The sequence below is a fragment of the Indicator indicator genome, chromosome 8, assembly GCF_027791375.1.
Source record: "Indicator indicator isolate 239-I01 chromosome 8, UM_Iind_1.1, whole genome shotgun sequence".
In the NCBI taxonomy this organism is placed as follows: Eukaryota; Metazoa; Chordata; class Aves; order Piciformes; family Indicatoridae; genus Indicator; species Indicator indicator.
In genome coordinates this window covers 5575001-5595192 of record NC_072017.1, presented here as the reverse complement: position 1 = coordinate 5595192, position 20192 = coordinate 5575001, and the positions used below count along the sequence as shown (strand labels likewise).

Below are 20192 nucleotides of genomic sequence, written 5' to 3'. Positions count from 1 at the left end.
AGAGACTAACTTTTATTGTGCATTTTTATGCAACAGAACAAATGAAACTTGGGAGGTATGTAGTAATAAAACTAATATCCAAATTAGAAGTAACACCTGAAATAGTAAACTGTAGGTAACAAATGTCTTTCATAATTAAAAAATATTGACTGTTTAAAAAATTTCTCTAGGACTCTTATATTCTTTCAAAGAAATGTGTGTTGCCACATAGAAAACAACTCACACATCCTATAGAAATAGTCACAAAAGCCTTACTAGTCTATATTACACTATGGTTGGGGGTTTGGTTTATTTTTATTATTATTTTTTTTTTTTTTTACAATATATATGGTAAAGGTCTATCCCTAACCCGTACTTAACTCTACACAGTACAATCATCATTAGAAAGTATTCATAGAATTAACTACACCAGAACAATAAAAATATCAGGATTAATGGGTTGGTTTTTTTTTTAATTTTATTTTTTAGCCTTTTTTTCATCACAGTTTCTCCACAAATATTTGTCATAGAAAATATAGCAAAGGCATGTGGGCACAGATGGGCGTGCGGCACTGCTACACCACATTGGAGAGAAGGCAGACACACAAATGACAGTAAGATTAAAGAGTAGGGAAGGATAAGACAAGAATCTCTATCCTCCTGGGACTTTCTGGAGTGACATGATAGATAGCAGTTTCCTTCTGTCTCAAGCCTGCTGTCTGCATCCAGAGCTGGGGAGGGATGTGCTGACTGACAAAAGCGTGCACGGCTTGAATAGGAGCATCTCACCCTGCAAGGGCTTTATGTGCTATCTACTGCAGGTCCCAGAATGTTATACCTAACACCTTGCAGGTATTTAGACACTTGGATGTGTATGAATTTCTAATGCCTCATCAAGAAATTAATTGGAGTAACCTGTGGTGAAAGGTTTGGGGGTTTGGTTTGGTTTGTCGTAGCTGAAACGGGTGAGTCGATGACGGGAATTAGAATCAAAGACAGATGAAAAAAAATGTTGTAATCCATTATTTTAAACCCACATGTGGCACAAAAAGAGATGAGCTGGGGTGTGATAATGCAGAGTGAAGAAGCCATGATGGGAATTAGAACCAAAGACAGCTGAGAAAAGTCCTTGTAATCCATGATTTTAAAACCAAAATGAACAAAAAGAGATGAGCTGGGGTCTGGTAATGCAGAGTCGAGAAACCATGATGGGAATTAGAACCAAAGACAGCTGGAAAAAATTGCTGTAATTCATTATTTTAAACCCAAATGTGCACAAAAAAAGATGAGCTGGGGTCTGGTAATGCAGAGTCAAGAAGCCATGATGGGAAGCAGAACCAAAGACAGCTGGAAAAAAATCTTGTAACCCATTATTTTAAACCCAAATGTGCACAAAAAAACATGAGCTGGGGTCTGGTAATGCAGAGTGAAGAAGCCATGATGGGAATTAGAACCAAAGACAGCCGAAAAAGTTGTTGTAAAACATTATTTTAAACCCAAATGTGGACAAAAAGAGATGAGCTGGGGTCTGGTAATGCTTGTCTGTGACTACCACTCGTGTCACTGGCCTGTGCACACAAGCAACCGAGGGCAAAACTTTGTTTGCAAAGAAAGGTGCAAGCCTGCCAAGCCATTTCTAGTGCCAAAGTGGCTTCCAGGGTGCAGCTGTCCATCTGGGCTATGAGAAGGGAGGATTGTGAGTGGTTCCAGGATGCTGGCTACACTTTTTACACTACACATCAAGCTAGGCTCACTAGTTAACTCAGCAAATCTCTTCAGCTTGTTCAGTGAGGTCTGTCCAGCCCAGTGCTTCCGTTCTGTGACTGCTACAAATGAAGTGTTCCTATTTTTAACCTCCTAACAATCAAAACATTTGAAAAGGAAACCATCACAATGCTTAGAAGAATACAGTGTTGACACAGACAAATTTACAGGGCAATGCTGACTCGCACGTTCTGACATGGTTCTACCAAGGAGCTCTGGCAAGTGCCACCACATTAAACACAGACCAGCAAGACTTAACACCAGCTGAGCAATGGAACATCTTCTAGCACAGTTCTTCTTAAAACAAGTGGAAGTTCAACACTGAAAAGCTACTACAGGATTATCTGTACCGTGACATTTCTATACAGTGAGTTTTCTCCTCCAGAGGCTACCACGAGACACTGACTGCTCCTGCCTGTACTGAGGGATGCTGGCCCCAAACCCCTTGGCCTGGTGAGGTCCAGTGTGACTAAACTGCTTAATTCACTCTTAGAAAAGAAATTCTGGGGGCAAGTGAGTGCTTTTTGACCTCCTTTTGAAAAAATCAAAACACCAGAATTAAAATGAATTGAGAGGAACTGGATGTTTAAGGGCCTAAAGCATATCCTGGCTGAGTGAGGTCCTGCTTATGGTGGTGCATGGTGGAGTCCACATCCTGAGATGTCCTCCACACTGGCTATGAGAGACTGGTCACAACTGCAGGCAGAGAGGCAGATGGTGGGAACAGACTTACTATGTGGGTGAGCTGAGCTTTGAGGGACTGCCTCAGTCCACTAGCTGTGGTCATGCCAGAGCTACAGGAGTGCTTCACCCCAGAAGACCCTTCCTGATCTTTGAGGGACTGCCTCAGTCCTCTAGCTGTGGTCATGCCAGAGCTAGAACAGTACTTCACCCCAGAAGACCCTTCCTGATGTTTGAGGAAGGGACTGGGTGCCTCCTGCAGGTCAGAGAGGAGAGGAGCAGGGTAAAAGGAGTGATTAGTAGCTTCTTTTGTGGCTTGTACAAGGAAAGCTGGGGAATGTGAGAGATGCCTTCAGGAGAGTCAACGCTGATGAGGTAGCACTAAGGATGGTTGAAAGCCAAGTGAACTTTCTTTCCAAAAACCAGTTCCCTGTACCTGTCAGTGGGGAAATGTTGCCTCAAGGAGAGCTGGTTCAGGCTGTGAAGGATGCCAGAACTGGCCTGAGTGACCAGACGAGGAGATAGAAACACCCTGACAGGGGAAGGAAAGGGCATCATTTCTTTGGCATTGCATATTTCTGGAGTGCATCAAATTGAGGGGACAATGGACTTCTAAGACTTGAAAATTCAAGGATTTCAGTGGACTGGTTTGTTTTGTTTTGTTTTTTTAAAGTAGGTATCTGCTTCCACTGTCATGTGCCATTGTGAATTCTGCTCTAGCACAACTCTTTTCTTACAGCTCTTAGTCTGGACCCTGTGCTTCCTTACCACAGAAGGTTAAGGTAGGCTCTTCTTACCCATCCCCCTTCCTGACTGCAGCAGTGAGCATCTGACTGTTAAAGACCAGCACATTGCCTCATCTATTTCAAGGAATGGATATAAAACACAAATGAAAGCAAAGCCAGGAAAAGGCAATTTGAAGCCTCTAAAGCTATGTAATATGGCTGCAGAATAGGAACAGACCAAGCAAAACCTATCTTCTGAAATGGCAATTTGTTTTTCTCCATCTTCTTTTAATGAAAACTGTCATGATCAACTCTAATCCCCTAGAAATCTAGATAAATACTGTGTCTATCTGATACACAAAGCAATTTTTATCTATTAAGAAGTGCCTGTTGTTGTTTTGGGTCTGTGAAGGATGCTGCTGCTGACGAGTGCTGCTCTTCTACCTGGGAAGCTTAATTTCCTGGCAGAGTTGGCTAAAGGAAGTCCCTGAATTTTTCATCTTGTGGAGTATTTTAAGGTAGCATTTATGTTATTTTCTGTTAGGAAATGGGAGACCACTTCTCTGTTTATTATAAGCCTGCAGACTTGTTCTTACATCTCCTACTCAAGGAAAGAAAAGATTACCCAGCTGTTCTGAGTCCAAACCTGGGCTTGTTATCAACAGGCAGAGGAGAGAGTAGCTGCTGCTTATTTTCACATTTTTATAGTTTGTTTTTAATGACCTTTCCTCTACCACTAGATGAAATGAACTGCAATTTCCCTTTGAGGGTGCTTGCTATGAAGGATTTGCAAATAATAGGCACTGAGGAGTCCCATACAGCAGGTCTTGAAATGGACTTTCTTTCTGTTAAAGTGGGATGGAGAAGCTGAAATGCCTGCAGGATGTGTTCAGACATGCTTTGGACTCTTAAAAACGACAGCCGGGTGAAGCACGTTTAACAAACAGTCTCTCCTAAATGAAGTGGTTGCTACTGTTGTAGGATGAGGCTCTTCTCACTGCCATCAATCCCCAGATCCATCTTGCATACCTCTGTTGAAGACCTCATCCTGTGAGCCCGGATGGTCAGTCCCCTCGTAGTAGGAGCTGCCGTTGTGAAGGAAAGTCCCCACGGCGCGCCCCTGGCGAGCGTGCCCCACGGCGTCGCTGAACACCTTGTTGATCTGCTCTTCAGAGGGCATCCACCAGTCTGGGTTGGAAGTACAATGCATCCTAATGAACTCTGCAGGAGAACATGCAAGGGTAGAAAACAACTCGTCTGTGCAGCACCCCTTACCGCCCCGCTGGCAAGAAGCTCAGGGGAAATAAGAAAGGGGGCGGTGGGGAGGGGGGAGTGGGGAGAGGGAGGGGATATTACTGCCCTGCTGAAGCAGAAGTTAAGCCTGATGGGGGATGCCATGATAATGCCACTTGGACCTGCTTTGTTTCTGTACAAGTGTGTTTCTCCACATGCAGTGTTTGTTGTCATGCCTCGGCTAACGGTGTCAAGGGTGGGACCTGGCAAGAGAAGCCCTTCTTGTGGGAACACAAAGGGACTGCTCTGAAGGGAAGGCTGGGGCAATACCTGTGAAAGTTAACACCAGCCCTGCTGCATTTCATTTGGAACCTGTTGTGCATTTGTACCTTCAGGTGAGGACTCTCGTGGATCTTTGTGACCTCCCTCTGCTGGCTGCTTCAACAGCTGCAGGCTGCAGCAGCCCACAGCCTGCTTGAAAACGTCCCCACCCTGATTTCAGGTTGGTGCTCCTGTCTGCTTTTGGAGTATCTATCATTTTAAGCCCTGCTCTTTCCATCTTCCTGAATCTGACATCTCTCTTTCAGAGACTAAAATTGGCCTTAGAAATAGCTAAATGAGATGAGAGGGCTAATTGGGGAAGCCTTGCAAGGGTTTTTTCAGTGCCAGAGAAAACGAATCGTACCGGCAGTGTCATTTGGCTGTTTAAGAAGCTGCTGCTTCCACCTCCAGCTATTTGTATGTGATGATTATTACATTTCTTGTAATTTCCTTTTTTTTTTTTTTTTTTTAGATTCTTTGACATGCAATCTGCTAAACTTGCAGAAGGTGCTTTACCAATTCTGGAGCTGTAAACTGCTAGGCATAGCTCAAATAGGTGCACGTGGGCTTTGAAACATCCAACCGGGATTTGAAACAGGAGGGCACCTTGTCAGATTTATGGGATGCACTGTACCTCGTGTGGAAACTGAGCTGCTTATTTATTCTGTGACATTAGTTATTCCCTCATGCAGCATTGTGTGTCTCAGGATATTTTGAAATTCCATTTTTCTGCTGTTGACAAGCCAACAGCACCGTAAGTGGTATCAGGTAACTTCATTACTGCCACCACACCTCGAGCCCAGGGAGTGCTAGGCTTTTACAGGAGGAGTTCCCCTGCCTGCAAGCTAGCTCATCTCTTGGACAATTAGGGTGTCCTTTTTGCATAGCTCCTGCAGCAGCCTGTCTGCAAAAGTGATAGCCTATCTTGGTTTTAAATTCACTTCCCTAGAAATCCACACAGGCAGCAGTAATTCCTACCTAGTAAGGTGGAGGTGGGGCTCCACAAACTCTCTCTCTCTCTCAAGATGCTGTAATCTCAGCCTGCTGAGGTGGTTTTTAAAGCTGGTTCTGGACATCAGGCACTTGCAAGAATATCATTAAAAACGTTTCTAGATGTTTAAACTACTCTGAGTGCAGTTTGTACTCCCTGCTGTGGTGGGGAGGCAGAGTTGGACATGCTGAGAATTAGTCAGATGCTTGGTTACCTTGACTTGCAAAGAGGTAGGAGCCAGCAGCCAGCCTCTGGCACCAGAGGAAGTTGTCATGTCACCCCCCCCTCACAAAAGCCCAGAGGGAGAGCTGTCTACTCTGTTTCCTTAACAGGTCCTTGGATACTGAATGTTTTGGCTTCCTCTTCAAGCTTCTGAAAATTAGGGAAATTTGCCTTTCTCATTTTCCCAAGGAGACTTCCACAAACACTGTGTGCCCAGCACCCCAGAAAGGTGAGCGACCCTAAGCAGAAGTCCATCCACAAGGTGGATCTACTGTTAGTCTTGGTGGGAGGCAGGGGGGAGAAAAGGGAAGAAAAGGGTATTGACACTCTGCTGGCACACAAATTATTAGGTGAAATTCAGAGTCATTCAGAAAGTAGTTAATGTAATTCTATTTGGCCTTTAGTTTCCAGGAGAACTTCTGGGACCCTGAATCTCCCTCCAGACCTCTGTGCAGCATGGTGTGCAATCGACTTGCCCTTCTCTTAAACTCTGATAAAGTTTAAGATCTGGTAAAGTATCATGTAGCAGGTGAACAGGTTGCTTCATAGAAAAAAAACCCCAACCAAACAAAAAAAGAACATCTTTGCCTAAATAGAACCTCTTTGCCTACCTCTTTGGCTGTATATAAACTCTCAGTTCATTACCTGTTTACATCAATGTACCTACATTGATGCTACAAGTCTTATCTACTTGGCCTTGTTGGATTCTTCTACCCTAGATGTGAAGAGGCTCTGTCTGATGTATACAACCACTGTGGACTCTACTTGGATGCCTAAGGGTATTTTTATCACTGACTGACTAAAATACAGCTTTTTACACCGCACTGATGAGTAAAATGTTCTTGAAGTGAGTTCAACCAAAATTTCCTGTAAATGCTCACAGAAATACTATAAAGTTAACTATGATCTCAGTAAAGAAATTCTAAGCAGATGCATTTATAACATGCAGATGCTGATACTACAAGCATGTCTTTAATTGGGCTTTGGAAAGTCCCTTTCATGATAAAGCCCAGTACTTTGGAACAATTTCAGGATACCAAAGTATCAACTGTCCCAACAGACAAATCTTCTCAGTCTGGACCCTTTTCCCATACTGTCCAGTATCTTCAGTGTCTGACACTGTGAAATGCTTGCAAAACTCCTCCTAATTTCAGGCTAAACATGGGGGGAAAGGTTGTTGCCTTAAGTTTCTTTCAGTCAGTGTTGCAACTCCAAAAGAGAAGTTAAATCCTTGACGTTTGTATACCCTTTGTAGCTAACCTGTAGATGTTCAAACCTGTTCTGAAACTAGGGTTAGCTTTTAACTCCAATGATGCACTGTGGCCTTGAGTGCCAAATGCTTACCTCACATTAGGCTACCACTGTCCTTTTGGTGAATTTTGCTCTCTATCAGTGTCAGAAAATGCCCTCTCAGTTTATCATAGGAGAGTGTAATCAGGATTGTCTGATTTTCCTTCTTTGCTGTTTCAAGCATATCAGTGTCATGTGCCCTTGCAACTTGTCTCTTCAATAAGCAGCCCGGCTTTTTAACCCCACCAAACACATAGAGAATACATACATACAGATCATGTTTGTATGTATGTATAAAACCAAACCAACCAAACAAAAATAAAACCCCAAGAGGAGGGTTTCTGGCTGCTTGTCACCTGCCTGTGCAACCCCTTCTAGTTCTGCAACTGTCAGCCAACCGCTTCTACAGAGCCAGAGCCAATGTGGTGAAATGAGATCACATATGGTGGACACTGAGCGAAAAGATGCAGTACCTCTGAGACATGTTACTTTTACTGGATCCAGAGGACGTCTTTCAGGACCTGTCTCTCCTGACTGCACTGACCTTTTCCTTTTTCCAAGGCCGCATGAGTACTTAAGCTCATCGGTTGTGAAAACAAATCTGATGAGATAGCGAAGGAGCCGGCGTCCGTCTTTCTTGGAGGAATTTACAGCCTCATCCCACTGTTTACTAGTGATGTAGACAGGGTAGTTGTTCAGCAGCTGCTTGCTCCCCTGAAGAAAAAGGAAAAAAAAAAAAAAGAAAATAAAAAAGGGCAATATTTCCCTGGCTTATTTTACAAGGCAAATAAATAAAGATGTCAGTTGCAATAATAAAAAAAAAACCAAAAAACAACAAAACAACCCAACCCATAACCACAGAATCGTCACAGAATGACAGAATTAACCAGGTTGCAAAGACCACCAAGATCATCAAGTCCAGCCTATCACCCAACACCATCTGATCAACTAAACCGTGGCACTAAGTGCCTCATCCAGGCTTATTTTAAACACTTCCAGGGACAGTTACTCCACCACTTCCCTGGGCAGCCCATCCCAATGTGCAATCTCTCTTTCTGGCAAGAATTTCTTCCTAACATCCAGCCCAAACCTCCCCTGGCACAGCTTGTGATTGTGTCCTCTCCTTCTGTCACTGGTTGCCTGGGAGAAGAGACCAATCCCCACCTGGCTACAACCTCCCTTCAGGTGGTTGTAGATAGCAATAAGGTCTGCCCTGAGCCTCCTCTTCTCCAGGCTAAACACCCCCAGCTCCCTCAGCCTCTCCTCATAGGGCTGTGCTCCAGACCCCTCCCCAGCTTTGTTGCCCTTCTCTGGACAGGTTCAAGCATCTCAACATCTTTTTTTAAATTGAGGAGCCCAGGACTGGACACAGCACTCAAGGTGTGGCCTAACCAGTGCTGAGTACAGGGCAGAATGACTTCCCTGCTCCTGCTGGCCACACTATTCCTGATCCAAGCCAGGATGCCATTGGCCTTCTTGGCCACCTGGGCACACTGCTGGCTCATGTTCAGCTGCTGTCAACCAGTACCCCCAGGTCCCTTTCTGCCTGGCTGCTCTCCAGCCCCCCACTTTAACCAGCTGTGATACAGGCAGTGAAATGCATCCTGAACTGAACATGTAATTGCTCTTACTGAGAAGCAGTAATTGTAAAATTGCATTTCAGAGAATCATGGAAGTGCTCTGGATGGAAAAGACCTCTAAGATCAGCAAGCCCAATCACCCCCTAAGGTCATCGAGTCCAAGCAGCAGGGCAAGACAGGTGATTCTGCTCCTTTACTCTGCTCTTCTGAGACCCCATCTTGAATACCATGTCCAGTTCTGGTGTCCCCAGCATAAGACGAACACAGAGATGCTGGAGTAAGTCCAGAGCAGGGCCACAAAGATGACCCAAGGGCTGGAACACCTCTGCTATGAGGAAACACTGAGGGAGCTGGGGTTGTGCAGCCCCAGAGGAAACTCCAGGGGGCCTTCCAATATAGTGGCCTTCCAATTCCTGAAGGGATCCTACAGAAAGACTGCTGAGGGATTTTTCATCAGGCTGTCTAGCAATAGCACAAGGGGGAATGGTTTGAAGTTGAGGGAGAGTAGGTTTAGACTGCATCTTAGGAAGAACTTCTTCAGTGGGAGGATGGTAAGACTCGGGAATAGGTTACCTGGGGAGGTTGTGGATGTCTCCTCCCTGGGGGTATTCAAGGCCAGGCTGGATGAGGCTTTGAGCACCTGAGTCTAGTTGAGAGGCATCCCTGGAGTACATGATGTCTGAGGTCCCTTCCAACCTAAGCCATTCTATGATTCACCTAACACTGCCATGGTCATTCCACCATGTCCAGAAGTGCCATGTCTACACATGGCCGTTTCTCTAGACCTGGAATTCAGTGAGGTCCAAGGAATACATTGTGAGAGGTGGCTACTGATAATTTCCACTTTAACAAGCAGGCTAAAAAGAGTTAAGAACCAGTGACTGAACACACTATTTAAGTATAACCTTTCTTCTTAATCTCTTAAAATGCATAAAAAGGGGCTTTGAAGAGCATGATCAAATGGATCACTTCACTGCACCTGACAGCTTGCTTCAGAGGTGACTCTTTTGGTCTATTTTTATAAGAAATTTATTACTTCTGTAGAACACACCTGAAACTTGACAGCAGTTCTGTTACTGTGAAAAATGTAAAGAAAATAAATAAAGGAGCTATGAACACTAAAAGCTTCATTATTATTAATGAATGCTGTATTAACTCAAATTACAGCTTTCCAGAAATGCCACCCTGTCAGCCAGAAAGAAATTTTCCTTTTAACCTTTGGAATTGTTGTGCTTCAATATTCCACTGTTCAATGAACGCTGTGGGACTAATTATGGAGGTTCCTGTAATCCACACAACACTTATGAGCCCTCTTTGGGTCAATTGTACCTAAATGGTGTTTAATTCTGCTTGCCCATAAAATGCTGCTGTTCAGGATTACCCAGTTAAGGTTAAGATGGTCCTGTTAATGTACTTGAAGTAATTGCAGGGCCCTAAAAATTAATCCACACATCCCCTCCTAGAGACAGCTACACCTCTTTATTGAAACACACCAAGCTGGAGGCACAATTATTACAATGCTCATATGGTCCCCAGCTTAGGTTAAGAGCTCACTGTGAACCACAGAAACCAGGGTCTGATGCTGAACAGAGGCAACCAGCCATGTGCTGCACTTGTGAGCATCTGTTCCAAAGTTCTCCACCTTGGTATCTGAAAACTGTTTTAAGGACTACCCTTTGTCTGCTGTTAAGTATTACAGCAGCCTGAGAAACAGCTTGGGAGCATATGTTTTGGGGTTTATTTTTTCTACCTGAAGTTCTTCCTCAGGTCTTTAGAAAATCAGCATGATTTAGGGTACCAAAACCTCCCAGGGGTTTAGCACCCCTGCTTGCTGAGCCTAGTCTGCTAGTTGTCCACCTCAGTGCAAAATGCTGGCAAAGACAGCTACAGGCAAATCCAAAATGCTGCAGAGGAAGCCAAAATATAAAGGAATAGATGGATTTTGCCTGAGGGGACCCTCCCCTCTTCCCAAATATCTCACTTCTTCATTTCCCCCCTGAAGCTTGTAAATCCAAGCTTGTTATCCCTAAGAGACCCTTCATGTATAGTCCAGCTCTGTTATCATAGAATCATAGAGCAGTCTGGGTTGGAAGGGGACTCCAGAAGTCCAACCCTCTCTGCAGTCAGCAGGAGCATCCTCACCCAGATCAGGTTGCCCAGAGCCCTGTCGAGCATCACCAGCATCTCCAGGGCCCTTGGGCAACCTGTTCCATTATCCTCACAGACAACAAAGAACTTGTTCCTAATATTCAATATAAAGCTACACTGCTCTAGTTTGAAGACATTGCCCCTTGTCCTATCACTCCAGGCCTTTGTAAACAGTCTCTCTCCATCCTTCTTGGTGATCCTGAGGGTCTTTTCCAGCCTGAACATTTCTGTGATTCATGTAGTCCCCCTTCAGGTACTGGAAGGCTGCCATTAGGTCTCCCTGGAGCCTTCTCTTCCCCAAGGCTGAACACCCCCAGCTCCCTCAGCCTGTCCTTGTAGCAGAGGTGCTCCAACCCCCTGATCATTTTCCTGGCCCTCTTCTGGACCTGCTCCATCAGGTCCATGTCCTTCCTGTATTGAGGGCTCCAGACCTGCACACAGCACTCCAGGTGAGGTCTCCCCAGAGCAGAGCAAAGTGGCAGAATCACCTCTCTGGAACTGCTGGCAAATGCTTCTTTTGATGCAGCCCAGGATGCCATTGGCCTTCTGGGCTGCATCAGAAGATTTCATCATTTATCATTTGAGCCTTTCTCTTAGTGGTTCACTTGTTTCCTCCCACCACTGAAAAAGAGCCAGGGGCAACTCCTCCCTCTCCACTCTTGAAGCTGCTTTTATTTTTGCCAGGTACACATGCCTGTGGGAAGCCAGCAATGTCTGAGGAGCTCTGCTGTGGAATGAACATTACCTTCCATCTGCTGACAAGGTGAAGGGGCTGGGGAAGGTGCAAGAGCAGGAGAGGCAGCACGGAAAGCTCTTACACTGTGGCAGCTGTGAACACTACCTCGAGGAGCTGACTCTGCTGTTTTCTTGGCTTGTTCCACCACAGAGGTAACACGCAGTGACCACCTGATCCCTATGTTGGTACTTAATTTTATCAGCACCTAGCTCTGCATCCTTTTGATATAAAGTGAATTATTTTCCTACCTTAGATTTCAGAAACATTTTTTTCCCCCTCTTGGAAAATATTAGTAGAGCAAGGGCCCTTCTTACTGCTGCCAGTGCAAAGTGCAATCTGCAGCTAGCTCTGTGGGCACTGCCTTTGCCCTGGCAGCAAAGAGCAATGCAATGCAAGCCTGTAATGGCCCAGTGTAAAGCTCCAGGCTTGCATGTGTGTGTTAGGAATGCATGCTCACAGGTGGCTTTGCTAAGCAGCAAGCTATCCTAGAAGCTACCTCTGTGTTTAAATGTATTGCACTGATGGAAATGGGATGCAGGCAAACCCAGTATCTAAATTTCCTGAGAGCTCAGATTACTATTAACTGAGGAGAAAGGAATGCATTTTGTGTAATCTCTTCAGCCTCAATTTTATTTTACTTCTCTCCTACTGCCCTTGAAATTTAGGATACTTCTCCTCATCCTTCTCCAAAGGCATGGTACAGTGTTATGCTGCTCTGCTAAATTGCTGGGTTACTGCAGCAGTTACACTTTCATTCCTTCCTCTGAAAGTCAAAGCACTTCTGGGCAAAAGATTCTTGGTAAATAGATGATGTGGTTTGGTGTGTCCAGCACTCATTAAACTAAAACAAACAGAAAACCTTCCAGAAACCAAAATAAGCAGACCCTGAAGAAAGAGCCAAAGTACAAATGCACTCATGCTTATATTCGTACATGATTAAGCTTATGAATAAAAGATTAGCATCTACGTGTTTAATTGAATCAAAACTGTCACATCATGACAAGCTTGTGCCATGTGGGATGATACAGAATAGCCTAAAAATTTTAAGTTAAGCCAAAAAGCATGAAAAAAGAAAAAAAAAAAAGGAAAATGAATGTTTGGGCTATATTTGAGTGATGACAGCTAATGATATCTATAAATACATAGCTGTGTATGCATCAATTTGCAGAGGATAAAACTGAATGGAGGAGCAAAGTGATGCACAACCTGAACTGCTGCAAAGCATCTTCAGTGGAACTTGGAAAGTTGGACTATGTGTGTGGACCTCTAATGTTCTGTGACTGCACAATGCATCATCTGTGTGCAAAGGGAGGTCAGGCTAGACCTAAGCCTTCCCTCTTGTGGTTTTGTTTGTGTGAATAATGGGTGGTGACACACACTGCACTTGGAAACATGCACAGCAAAAGCTTCAAACACAGACTAACCTAGGAAAGCCTCAACAAAACCACTTCATTTGAGGCATTTTTTACAACACACTGGAGCAAAATTAACATGAGTTACACTAGAGCTGACAGATAAATCCACACATCTACCTTCCAGAGAAGGGCAGGACTTAAAAATTTCCTGCTTTTGCACTGCAGCACTTTTAAACAGAACACAATTACAACGATCCCAAACCTCCACATCAAGTATCAAATTGTCAACAGTCAATATTTTGTTTGGGATGCTTTCTGAAAAGCAAGAACACTCCAAAGACTTGCAGAAGTCTACATTTGGGTCTGCAAAATGGAGGAAACATGTATTTTAGTGTTAAGCATCTCAGGGCTGCATTAGAGCTACACTTAACTGTGCCTGTGTCTATACACACAGCAGGTTGGTACCCCCATGCACAGGCTGAATCCCCTCTGGTCACCATCAGTCACCCAGATAGTTTTCACCAGGCTACTCCCAGCCTTAATTCTACTCACAAAAGTGATGCTCTTGAGGGAAGGTGAGAGAAAAAACACCCAAAGCAAGGCGAGTGCAGCTGTGCCAATGGAGGGAGTTATGTGCTGCTCAGAAAAGTCCCCCTAGATTACACTAGTGAGGAGCCTCCTCCATTTGGGAGGTTACTGTACCTAAGAATGACAGTTTAATAATAGATTTTACATCTTCTTGCTACTAAATATATTCTTGCTGTACCAACTGGTGCATTTGCCTACATGTTTGCAATGGATGGTCAAAAGAGAAAGAGATGTAGCTGGTCTTCACTTCACCTCAGTCGGATGGTCTGCTGGCTGTGGCACCATAAGCTGGTTGTGATGCTGAAGTACAGTCTTCAAATAATCTAAAACAGTCTGGCAGGGCACTGCATGAAACAAATTGCAATTACTGCACATTAGCTATCCAGCACAAAACAGAACAACAACATCAAATCAAGCAGCAGCTCTTCAGGATCTCTTTTGTAGGTCTGAGGTTTACTCTGAAGGGGAAATGCTTCTCATTTGGATTCCTGCAGACACACAACTGACGTAGTTATTGCCTATGCTGACATCTCTGGCACTGCTTTTCTTTTCTGCCCACTAGCTTTCAGTGTGGTTTGTTTTCCACCACTCCGAGCTTGAAATGGTAATTATTACAAATACAAATTACGTCAGCAGTAATGATAGCAAGGAGAAAAAAAACCCAACAAAGTAATAATCTCTAAATAATGTAAACAACCCAAACCATACAAAGGAGAAAACATTTCTTGGTCTTTAAATCACACTCTGATTACCATGTAAATACACTTCAATGTTTTTGAAACTACAGTCTGATTAACTATACTGAGCAGATTTAATGATTCATACACTTGAATTTCTTTTACCTCCCTCCTCCCAAATTTGTTACAAAACTAGGTGTTAAGCAAATTGCTTTATTCCTCTTTCCCTTACCCTCCCCCCCCTGCTTTCCATTGCCATCACTCTCATCCATTTCAGCAGTGGTATCAACATCCTATTCCCTTCTGCTGAGGTGATAGGTTAATTAGGGATGATTCAATTATGGGTCTCTCTTAAGCAGATGCTACCACATCCCTGATTAACTCTGGAGTATTTTTGAGATACAGTGCTTTTCTCCTGAGCCTGAAACACTGTAGGAGAATTAAACAGATATTAACCCAACATTATCACTGATTCATGCAAGACTAAGTAAGCATCGTTTTTAAGGTCCCTCATCCACTCTCACATTTTGTAGGGGTTGGTTTTTTTGTACAATACTCAGAGATACTCTCAGTTCTAGCTAAAAATCCATCAAGGATATTTCAGTGTTCCCTTTTTTTTTTTTTCCCTTTTGTTTTGGATTATTTCTTGGCATTCAGCCTTTACACCTGGAAAAACGTGGTGTTTGGAGCCTTGTCTTAAGCTGGCAATCTGAAAGCAAGCACTGGAATCACTGAGAATGTCTCAAGGTAGGATTTACAGGTATTTTGCACTCCTTCCTGGACAGTGCAGCAGCAATGCCCCTTGGCTAGGCAGCCAGGGTGCAAAGCACCTCTAGTAAAGAGTTTGCTTGGCACAGAGTTAAAGGCTAAGTGGTGGTTACATCCAGCAGTCTGCATACAGAAAGTCCTGCAAGGTGTCTGATATGAATAATAAACCCCTCTGTTGTTTCACCCCACTCTGACTTCTCCCTAAAAAAAATCAGTGACTCACTTTTCACCTGTTTAATTGGATAGATCAGGTTATAATTATTATAAACACAAATTAGGTCAGCAGTAATGATAATAACAACAACAAAAATAATAATAATAAAATAAAAAACACCACCACCAACCAACCACCTGTAGATAATGTAAACAACCCAAACCATACAAAGAAGAAAACATTTTTTTGACTCATTGCCATGTAAATATGGTGTTAGGCACTTCAAGTGCCTTGTACCTGTTTTTTATCTCCACTGACTTCAGTGCTTATTGCTAGACCAAGGCAGTGCCTTGGTAGTGTAGCTACTACACAACAACTCTGCCACGTGAGCAGGAGTGCCTGGATCTTTTCTTTTCTTTTCCTTTCCTTTTTTTTTTTTTTTTTCTGGTAGGAAAAACCCAACACTTTGAAGTGTCATCAGCTGGTTTCAGAAAATATTTCAATTCTGCAGAAGTCAGAAGGGCAGCCAAGCTTAATAATCTCACCCACATGTTTTGTGGCCTCCCTGTAATGAGAGCTGTGTGTTTAGCATGCAGCAGCCATCAAAAAATTCAGTGTTAAGTTCTTAGGTGGTGTGAAGGAGAAAAATAAGCAGAGGTAAAAGTTTTAGTAGGCTGGGTATTTGTAAGAAAGTGTGGCAAAAAAACCCAAAAGGATTTGGCTTTTCCCCCCCTGTTTTGACATGCAAGAAAACATATGTGGGAAAGAGATTTTTTTTTAATCTTTTTTATCCCATCTGGATGGGTTGAAGGCTAAGAAAAAAAATATCACAGAATAGTTTTGGTTAGAAATCACCTTTAAGATTATCAAGTCTAACTGCCAACTCAGCACCACCATGGCCATTAAACCATGGCCCAAAGTGCCATGTCTGTATGTTCTTTGAACACCTCCACGGATGGTGACTCCATCACCTCCCTGGGCAGCCTGTTCCAATGCCTGACCGCTCTTGCAGTGAAAAAAATTTTCCTAATATCCAATCTAAATCTCCTCTGGTACAACTTGAGGCCATTTTCTCTCTTTCTATCACTTGTTACTTGAGAGAAGAGACTGATCCCCACCTGGCTCCAGCCTCCTTTCAGGGAGTTGGAGAGAGCACTCTGTGTGTGTTTGCTGTCTGGCATGCCCAAAACGAAGATTAAACCAGGAACACCCCCCACACAGGTTACCCTCTGATAAAACAGCTGTCCAAGAAAGAGGCACAAGGATCATGAAGGCTTGCTGCCTTGGCCAGTATCAAAAACCCTGTGACAAGGTCAGCAAAAGCCACCACATGGGTGGAAGTTACTGCAGGCAACCAGCATCTCCTGTGAGATTCTGCCATCTCCTGTGAGGTGATGGTTAAGGATGGAAGAGGCTATGATGGGTGGTTGTTTTATTGCCTGAAAGATCTCTGATATCTGGACTTGGAGGTGAATTCCATGATGCTTGGGATGTCACAGATACTTGGAAATACCCTTTCCTGCCTTATCTAAATATGCTGCTTTTTGCTTAGCAGGCTCTGTGAGAACAGAGTTGCCAAAGCATCAGCAGTATGGAAGCTTTAAACTTCTTTGGTCCTCCTGAAGCTGCACTCATTACAGCCTGTGAAGTTTGCACTTGCTTTTCTGGTGATCTCTGTTAGCAAAGAGTCCCTGGTTGATGACCTGATACTCCTCAGCCATACTTTGTACTATAACCTGTAATTATGTGGAGCAATGTGAGGTCTGAAAGGGAGCAGAACAGAATATATAAAAATTTCTTATTTTTAAGAGCTGATCTCACAGCAGCATGATGATACTTTACCCACAGTAAGTAATTTCATTGCAGGCTATCCAAGAATGGACACACCCATGTTCCTCCAAAGGGATGGGGCACAAGTGAGAAGACAACAGGAGAGTATTTAACCTGTTGTGTCCCCAGCAGATGAAGCACAGCTCTACTTTAACTGTATATATCTGACGATAAAATGCTTTCTCATCACTGGGGAGAAATAGGAAGGTACTAAAAGCTGGCTGCAGCTTATAAATACTTCTATCTTCATAAAAGCAGTACTGTATCCAGCACTAAGTTGTATGATTTTGCCATCATTCTAGTGACTGGAGGACTCTGAGCAGTTTTGACTTACAAAGCTATCGTGCATCACAGTTTGGCACAAATCACCTCAGCCTTTCAAGTACCAGGTGCTAGTTGCAGAGCCAGGCTTCTCAGGCTGCCCTATTAACCAAAGCCTAAAGGAAGCTACAGAGCCCAGTTTTGGGCTCCCCAGTTCAAGAGAGACAGAGACCTGCTGGAGAGAATCCAACAGAGAGCCACGAGGATGCTTAGGGGACTTGAGCATCTCCCTGTGAAGAGAGACTGAGAGCCCTGGAGCTGTTTAGTCTGGAGAAGAGAAGACTGAGAGGGGATCTGATCAATGTCTATCAATAGCTGAGGGGTGGGTGTCAAGTGGAGGGGACCAGGCTCTTTTCAGTGGTGCAAACTAATAAGACAGGAACAACAGGTTCAAGCCTGAACATAGAAGATTTCAGCTCAACATGAGGAGAAACTTCTTTCCAGTGAGGGTGACAGAGCCCTGGAACAGGCTGCCCAGGGGGGTTGTGGAGTCTCCTTCTCTGGAGATTTTCCAAACCCACCTGGATGCATTCCTGTGCAGACTCCCCTAAGTGATCCTGCTCTGGCAGGGGGGTTGGACTGAATGATCTCTGGAGGTCCCTTCCAACCTCTGATATACTGTGATTTAGTCTTGTTAAAGGATAGCACAAGGCCAACAGTCAAAGCCTTGGTTTTGCTTTTGTGTCCCTCTTATGGCTCTGCAAATATTCTCTTTGCCAGGAGATGGGAGGAACTGTTTCCTGCAAACCCTGCAGCAAACATAACTTTGTAAGAGGCTGTGGCTCCCAACTAAGAGGATGAAAAACCATTTAAATCTACTACCCTATTTCTTTTGTAGTTCTTTTGACTTTGATGTGGTCTCTAGAGAGTTAACAAGACCACAACCCTGAGAGAGGATTCTCTGCAGGCTTGTGCACATATCCATGATCACTGACAACACGAACAGGGATCTGTGCCTACTAGAACCAATGGGAGAGATGCGCATGACAAAGTAATGCTTGCTTGTTATGACTTAGGAGAAAGCCTGTGGGGAAGCAGAAATTTTCCTGCCCCTTAGGAAGAAGTTTCCATGGCCTTTTCTTTCTCAGAGTAACAGCATCTCAGAAAAGACACTGAAGTGGCAAAATAAGCTGGCCTGCAGCAAGTGAAAGAGTGAGATCTTTGCAGGAGCTTAAGAGTGAGGAGGAAGTGAGACCCCACCTGGAGCACTGCATCCAGTTCTGGAGCCCCTATTACAAGAGGGATCTGGACATGCTGGAAGGTGTCCAGAGAAGAGCCACCAGGATGATCAGAGGGCTGGAGCTCCTCTCCTATGAGGACAGACTGAAAGAGTTGGGGCTGTTCAGTCTGGAGAAGAGAAGGCTCTGAGGTGACCTTCTGGTGGCCTTCCAGTATCTGAAGGGGGCTCCAAGAAAGCTGGGGAGGGACTTTTTAGGCTATCAGGTAGTGACAGGACCAGGGGGAATGGAATAAAGCTGGAAGTGGGGAGATTCAGACTGGACATGAGGAAGTTCTTCCCCATGAGAGCGGTGAGAGCCTGGAATGGGTTGTGCAGGGAGGTGGTTGAGGCCCCATCCCTGGAGGTGTTTGCAGCCAGGCTGGATGAGGCTCTGGCCAGCCTGCTGTAGTGTGAGGTGTCCCTGGGCATGGCAGGGGGGTTGGAACTGGATGATCCTTGTGGTCCCTTCCAACCCTGACTGATTCTATGATTCTGTGATTCTCAGCACACTGGGGAAAGCTAGTCTTGCTAAGATGCTAAGCAGTGACTAAGCAGGACACGAATAAGAGGTGGCAGGGCTTTGTTGTTTATTGATCCAAGTTATGAGGCTTCAGTATTGCAGGCACTTGTACGCCCTGAGCAGTGCTGCTTTTGGCATAGCTTGTCACAGCTTTCTCTGTAGAGTACCCTAATTCCTAATAAATAGTTGAGCAGCACAGTCGCCACCAACTGTGCTGATGACAAAAGCTGGGGTGTGATCTCCCAGTCTGACCTGCCACAAAGCACAGCATTTTCCCAGACAAAAATCCTCTTTGCCCCAGATAGCATCAGTGGGTAAAAACAGACTACAACTCAAGTTGTCACCTCTCAGCAGAGCAGTTTCTACACCTTATTTCAAGTTTGCCTTTCTGTTTTCCTTCATCTAGGTTGTATAAAATCTTTGGAAAAGAAATGAAAATGCCTGTCACCTGTTACATGCTTATAGTTAGTGGTGAAGTAATTTCTCCATCTCCTCTTTGCTAAGCTCAACATTTACCTCCTTGAGATGCTGGGCTTATACTTAGTGCTGAAGTAATTTCTCCATCTCCTCTTTGCTAAGCTCAAAATTTACCTTCTTGAGATGCTGGGCTGGTACTAAAAGTCAGAGTCCCTACACCTACTTACAGGTCTGCACAGCCAAAGTCTTCTGGGGCAACCCAAATAATCCAGAGCATGAATAAAATCACAGGATGTTAGGGGTTGGAAGGGACCTGTGAAGATCTTCCAGTCCAAGCCCCCTGCCAGAGCAGGACCAGAGAATCCAGCACAGGCCACACAGGAACACATCCAGATCTTGAAAGTCTCCAGAGAAGGAGACTCCACAGCCTCTCTGGGCAGCCTGTTCCAGTGCTCTGTGACCCTCACAGTGAAGAAGTTCCTCCTCATGTTGAGGTGGCACCTCCTGTGCTGTAGTTTCTATCCATTACCCCTTGTCCTATCACAGGGTGCAACTCAGCAGAGCCTATCCCCTCTCCCTTGACACCCAGATCTCAGATATTTATAAACATTTATTAAATCCCCCATCAGTTTTCTCTTCTCTAGACTAAAAAGCCCCAGGGCTCTCAGCCTCT

General features: G+C 44.4%; 1 protein-coding gene across 1 annotated transcript in view; it reads right to left on the bottom strand.

The window, feature by feature from the left end:
• Window positions 1–4152: 4152 nt before the first annotated feature.
• The window catches only part of BEND4 (BEN domain containing 4), a 37679-nt gene continuing 21639 nt past the window's right edge, over window positions 4153–20192 (bottom strand). The window contains exons 3-5 of the mRNA XM_054383221.1: window positions 13866–13957; window positions 7680–7920; window positions 4153–4370 (exon numbers count right to left, since the gene is read on the bottom strand). Coding sequence (XP_054239196.1) covers window positions 4153–4370; window positions 7680–7920; window positions 13866–13957 — 551 coding nt within the window. The remainder of the gene's footprint in view (window positions 4371–7679; window positions 7921–13865; window positions 13958–20192) is intronic.